Below are 7,253 nucleotides of genomic sequence, written 5' to 3' on the forward strand. Positions count from 1 at the left end.
TCATCTATGAACATAATAAAATACATTTTTTCATTCCATGAATCCATAAGGAATAGAATACAAATATATGTATGTATTAGTTCTAAGACATTCTTAGTTCTTTTAGCACTTGAATTCCTTTTTGTTTGTTTAATTTCCCTTTATATACTCAATGTAGACTATAAGGTCCAACCAATATAAATGATCCAAAATTTCCTATAACACAAGCATTCAAATTCTCTATTAAGAGATATAACTTAAGAGCTTATATTATAAGGAGACGAAATTCTCATTTAATTTTAAGTTTTGTACACTCAAAATTATTTACAATAGTAATACTCAAACATCCATAAAAGAACTCATAACTTGCAACATTTGAATCACAAGAGAGACTAATTTTATTATTTCTAATTGAAACAAGAATAATTGAATTTGTCCAAATTAGAAATAAAATTTGGTTTAATAAACAACTCAATATATGTCTCAACCAAAATAAGAATGAAATTGAGTCTTTTAAAGTAACATAAAAGTTCTTATACCTTCAACTGCAACTTTATGTCACCGCCCACATAGATGAATCTTTCATTATCACTTGACAGATGACTTCGTAGGTAGCATCGTATATACATGTTTATGTAAGTAGTAGAACCAAAATCTACCCACTAACGTCTTTCTGTAGAAAATTAAATTAACTTTAAAACAAAAAAAAAATGAGAAGTTTATCATTCTTCACACACTAAATAGTGTAAATGTGACTTCCTTTTTTTATATATGCCTTATCCTACAAAAGCAATAAGGAAATCCCTTATCTTGTTCTCTTGTTTCTTCTCCAGAAATTTTTTTTATGCAATATCCTCAACTCTTAGTTGACTCCTTTAAAACCCTAAATTTTATACATACAACTTTGGGATTCAGGTAATATGAGTATTTTAAATCGTAGTAGTAGCAACAACAACAATTAAAGAAGAGAAAATAAACATACAATGCAAAAATAATCTTTATGGTAAATTTCAAGACCAAACAAGATACCTAATGCACCATTAATCCTCAATCTTTGGATTGAAAAAGATGAACTACAAGTGATACTCTCAATGCATTGATCAAACATTGGTGATAAGTCCTATCAAACAAAGGTTATCTTTGGGGACTTCATTGCTCACATGAAAAACTTATATGATGATTACTCCGGTCAAATAATGATTGTTTTTAAACATTTTGTTATTCACATGGAAAATCATATTATTTATTCGCCACATGTTTACCATCACAAACATGTAATTATTCTGTCAAATTGTGTCTTCCTTTGGGCCGAGCACAATTCACATGAATAATTCCATGTAACATCTATGTAAATTCAATCAAATCAACTTACACAACAGAAGTTACTTTGACAACATGTTATTTCAATCAATTTAACCAAAAAATACAAGACAATTTAATATAATAAATGAGAAGTCTTAAAATTACACAGCTTTCACATGTAATTAAGTTATATAAAAATACATAACAGAACATGCAAATATTTTGCATAACAGACCCATCACAAGATACCTAACACAATATTAATTCCTAGTCTTTGGACAGAGAAATTAATTTGTAATTGGTACTCCCAAAATAATGATCAAATATTGACAATAAATTCTGTCAAATAATAGCCTTTCTTTGGACTGACTATTATTAACATGAAAACACCTTATACTTGTCACACATTTATCATCACATGTACAATATTATTGGTCCAAATTACGTCTTCCTTTGGGCCGAACACAATTCACATAAATAATTTCATACAAAATATATGTACTTTTAGTCAAATCAATTTTCACAATAGGGATCACTTTGACAATATATTGTGTCAATCAATTTAATTAAAAAAAATTACTAGACATGCAAATAAATGGGAAGGATATGTTACTACTAGATTTACGCCCAATCATGATAGCAGACAAAAAATTAATTATGATAAGTAAATATTGTATCCTTAAATTATATATAACACTATCATTGATTTATACTTAAAATACAATAAGTAAATATCACATCCATATATAACGCTATTACAAATTTATTCTAGCATCACTAATCATGTAGATCAATTAACCAATAATGCCAAAAAAAAATGTGAAAATCCAAAAGAAGTGTACAACATATTTACTTATACTTTCATGTTACAGTAATTCCCACACTTTACAATAATAAAAAAATAATTTACATAATTGCAATGTAGCCAACAATTCAAGTAATTGCGATACAATTGTATACCGGAAAGGAAAAAGATAAAAGTGTAAAGGTACAATTGTGTTTCTATCCACCGCAATGAGATTTCTTTCAAAAATCTTAAAGAAAAAAAACATAAGCATTGTATAAACCCTAACACGATGCTGGAAAAAAATACCTCGAATCCAAACCAAATATCCAATATGGTAATATTTGAATTTATCGACAATTAATATATGTTGTTAAAAAAAAGTTCATATAAACAAAGCAATTAAGGTATAATAAGAATCAAATAACTTTAAATCCCAATAATCTAACAGGAATAGTGGCTCTGATACCACTTGTTGGAATCTTAGGAGATCCTTATAAAATACCTATATAACTACCAGAAACATATTACGTTATATTATCAAAAAGAGTTTTAGGAATATTTGGATCCATAATTATTGATCAAACAAGCGTAGCGGAATTTGAATCAATGGGTGATTTTTTTATCTATGTAATCTTCTTAGAATTTATTACGGAATGTTGTAGAGACAACAGATAGCCACCTAATAGTGTAACCGGTGGCTTCATGACTCTTCCTCAATCAGAACATTTTTATTTCTCAATAAAACCTTCATAACTTTCAGATGGAGAGAAGAGAAATCATGTGTAACGGCTCAGTATATTGGGAACCATAACCTTTTTATAGCGTGTTAACCTAATAAGGTTCTCATTATCCCCTAATGGATCAACAGTGACATTTACTCATTTAAGTCCATATCATTTGATTTAGTTGTCACTTAATTTGATAACATAAAATAAAATTCACTAATAATAAATAACTAATATAATTATCTTATAATAATAACCCATGTTAATTATTAGAATAGAAAATTTTAACATTTTTTTTACACTGGTTAGGAGATATATATATATATATATATATATATATATATATATATATATATATATATATATATATATATATATATATATATATATATATATATATTCAATCACTAAAAATTTAAGTAGAGAGAAAAGAAGCTTCTGCATATATATCGGGTGTTTATGTCGAGAAAGTTGAGGTGGCATTATCTTATAGTATTCAAAATATTCATCATAAAGGCCAACTTCTCGACCTATTTAAAGGAGTACTAGTAAACATTGTTACAAGAAATTAACTCAAGCATAGTATGAATTTCTAATTATGACAATAGGTGCTTGATCATTAATTATATTTGCGAAACTTCCCACCAGTTTTGAATAGCTTGAGACACTACTTGTTCAACTAGTTGTGCATCCAAAGTGTGAGTATCTTCATTGTTCTCCTGGAACATCCATAACAAATTAATAATCAATTCCATCAGTGGATCACAATGCCTGGAAATACAACTAATCAAAAACTCGAAAAGATATTAAAAATAAGTTTAAAGCAAAATTGATACTGATTAATTTTTTTATTGATTGTGCCTACAAACATTGCACTCACAGTACAATATTAAGTATTGCTTTTAGGATTTAGATAATTATGTATGTGGGTGTCACATTATTACTTTATTATTTCCGATGGCTTCTAAACTGAAGCTGTCCGCACAAGAAACCCTAGCTTGGAGCACATCAAGACCCATCTCTTCAAAGGCTTCCAATATAAACACCAGCAACCCCTGGCAACTGCTTTCACTCAGCACCTTGATCACAAAAGCCTCTTCTTGTGTTTCAACTTCAAGCTACAAATTCATTAACAACCACAAATTAATTATAGCCAACATCTGCAGATAGGGATAAAGCAGTAGAATTGGGTTTTTTTTTACCAATTAAGGGTAAAAAATTTCCAATTTTTCAATCGGGGGTATATTTTAAAAAATTACCCAAAACAAGGTAAATCATAATAGGTGTTATGACTTCTAATTCAAAAGTCGTAACACATGTTACGACTTGTTATTTTTTTTTATTTCTTTAATTGAAGTCGTAAAATTATTTACGACTTCAATTCAAATATTATTTTTTATACAACTTCAAAATCATAAATATTTTTATTTTTTTAAATCGAAGTCATAAAATTATTTATGACTTTTTTTTTTATTTTACGACTTTAAAGTCGTAAAAAGAAATTTATAAAACAAATCATAAATATTTTTATTTTTTTATGATAAGTTGTAAAAAATTACTTTTTTTTCTATTCGTACCCCTATATTTGTTTTGTTAACCTTTTTATTTTTCTCATTGTAAATCTATTTCTTCTTTAATTTACAATTATTTATGGTTTTATTTTTTATTTTAAATAAAAAATTTAAAAATATATAATAAATAATATTAAGTTGACTTAGTAGTATATTTTTTATGAATTTATTTGATATGTTATTATTTTATTTTAATGTGTTATTATTTAAAACATATTATATATATTTTTAATATAGTTTACTTTAAATGTTTTTTATCTAAAGTTTAAATAATCTATCAATAAAAATTAAAAAAAAAACATAATTAATACTAATATTTTTTAAATTATTTTATTTAAAATAAAAATAAAATCATAAATAATTATAAATTAAAAGAAAAAATAGATTTACAAACAGAAAAAATGTTAACAAAACAAAAATAGAGGTACGAATAGAAAAAAAAAGGAGGTTTTTTAAAATAAAAAAACAAATGAAGTCGTAAACCTTTAAAAAAAAGTTTTACAAAAGTTGTAAAACAAAACAAAAAATCAAATAATTTTATAATTTTGGTTTAAAAAATAAATAAAAATATTTACGTAAAAAAATAATATTTGAACTGAAATCGTAAATAATTTTACGACTTCAGTTAAAAAAATATAAAAAGAATAACAAGTTGTAACTAATATTATAATTTTTGAGTTAAAAGTCATAATACCTGTTAGGACTTATCCTAGTAATTTTTTAAAGTATATCCCGATTGGAAAATTAGAAATTTTTTTTACCCCTAATTACTAAAATTATCACAGAATTGTTCCTAATATGAATTAACTAAATAGCCTAATGGGGCATTAAATATTTATATATCTTTTTTACATAATTTTTTTAATTATTTAAAAAAATGAAAATAATTTCAATATTTTCAATATAATTAATGCTTTATACAACGACGGATCAATAGTCACTAGATTATTCTATTATTTCAGTTTAGCCATTAGTCTTAAATTCAAGTCATGACATGTTTTAAGAATACTCTGTCGTACATAGTGATTTTATCTAATTAGGCATTGGATCATAGTCTCATACAAAAAGTATTAAATATACATATGATCAAGTTCTCATACCTTAGGCATTGGATCATAGTCAGCGATTTTTCGTGCCGTTGCCACTGTTAACAGCTGGTTCAATTCTTCCAGTTTTTGCTTTAAACCTTGTATGTAATCTGACAGCTCGAGTAACACTGAGGCTTTAAGGCGCTGCACAATTAAACACAGAATACATTCCATCATATCTCAAAGTGATCTTCAATTGTTGAACAAAATATGCATTTAGAGGCAAATATATATATATATATATATATATATATATATATATATATATATATATATATATATATATATATATATAAGCAAGAGATGAGAGATAGTAGAATTTATATATCCAACTGTTATTGAATATACACATCATGGTTTTAAATAGCGATCCACCAGGTATTTTGACACTTCGCAATCGTATCACATTCATAATTGCGACTGCACCACTCACATTTTTTCCGTAATGTAAAGGTTTTCTAATTTACCGCAACTGCGACCGCATCTGCAATTTAAAACTATGATACACATACCCACAAGTAAAAAATAAATGATGAAAGTGAGTACATGAATGTTAATATTGAGTGGAGAAGTCCCCCAAGAAGTTTTTGATCAATGAGATGAAATATATGAATTGGATAAGAGAAAGATAATTAATGAAAGTGATAACTGTGAAGAAATCAAATGGGGTAATCCCCCTTTATAAAGTGGATTCTGCATGTAATAAAGTTATTCCAGAAACTGAATGAGTAGAAAATGGCATTCAAACAGGGAAGAAAGAGATGCTTCAGAGTAATCACCGAATTTGAGTATCTGATTGAACGAAGCAGTTGTAGGTTCCTGTACATGGCTATTCTCTTGTGAACTCTGGAAACCATATTCTCTCTCTCTCTTAAATTTATCACACTCTCTCTCTCACAAGGAGAACTTTGTGCAAAGAAATCTAAACATTATTTGATGGTTTATAAAGAGGGCGAGGACACAGAATCTTGTGGATCACATGTGATGCAGTTTTGGAATTACAAAATGTATGAAACATTGTTTTAACTTCGATCAAGGGTCTTTGTTTTTTTCCTCGTGAGATATTCACATTGTCACTGAACCAATTTTGTTCTTCTCTAAAGCTAATTATTAAGACCTAGTTTGACACCTTATGTTTTACGGGGACAGTACAAATAATAAAGTATTGGGATTTTTAAAAAAAAAAATAGAAATGGAAAGTTAATTAACAAAGAATCTAATATCTGAACAAAATTGACCAGAAAAAGTAGGAAAATAACGAAGATATTTTTTACCAGTCCACCTACCTTTTGCCATGCCTTGATTCAGAATATGGCCCAAACTATTGCATTAAATCATTAACCATGAATGTTAACTTTACAAGCGGGCAAAAAACCCACTAGAGTTTTAATTTTATATTGTAGAATTGTTAAATATGATTTTTATATCAATATAAAAAAAAAGAAAATTAAAATTTAATCATACATTTTTTCCATTTGTATTTTATTTTTCTTTTAATTTGGAGTTGTACACACTTACGATATATATAGGTAAAGATTTCTTTTATGAAACAATTTTCTTAACATAGTATATGAAGTACTCTAACACATACAAAAGTTAGGCTAATTCAAAGGAATAAAAAGAGAGACTACAAATTAGTACACATAGAAAAATTGTAATAAACATTATACTATATCCATCCAGGTTTTAATCATGTTTACAATCTGACTTTTTTCAAGTCCAACATACGATTAAAGTCGAAAGAAACTTTTCGAAACACAACATTGTTACACATAATTAAAATAGATTAAACCATAACGTG

The 7,253-nt window shown here is 26.7% G+C and overlaps 1 protein-coding gene across 1 annotated transcript; it reads right to left on the bottom strand.

The window, feature by feature from the left end:
- Positions 1-3,214: 3,214 nt before the first annotated feature.
- Positions 3,215-6,366, bottom strand: LOC100527278 (uncharacterized). Its single transcript, NM_001250507.2, has 4 exons — positions 6,232-6,366; positions 5,465-5,596; positions 3,738-3,911; positions 3,215-3,512 (listed from the first exon to the last, which is right to left on the bottom strand). The coding sequence occupies exons 1-4, from the start codon at positions 6,307-6,309 to the stop codon at positions 3,417-3,419; spliced, it is 480 nt and encodes a 159-aa protein (NP_001237436.2). The 5' UTR covers positions 6,310-6,366; the 3' UTR covers positions 3,215-3,416.
- Between the last annotated feature and the right edge of the window lie 887 nt (positions 6,367-7,253).

This window comes from Glycine max, chromosome 11 (assembly GCF_000004515.6).
Source record: "Glycine max cultivar Williams 82 chromosome 11, Glycine_max_v4.0, whole genome shotgun sequence".
Lineage (NCBI taxonomy): Eukaryota > Viridiplantae > Streptophyta > Magnoliopsida > Fabales > Fabaceae > Glycine > Glycine max.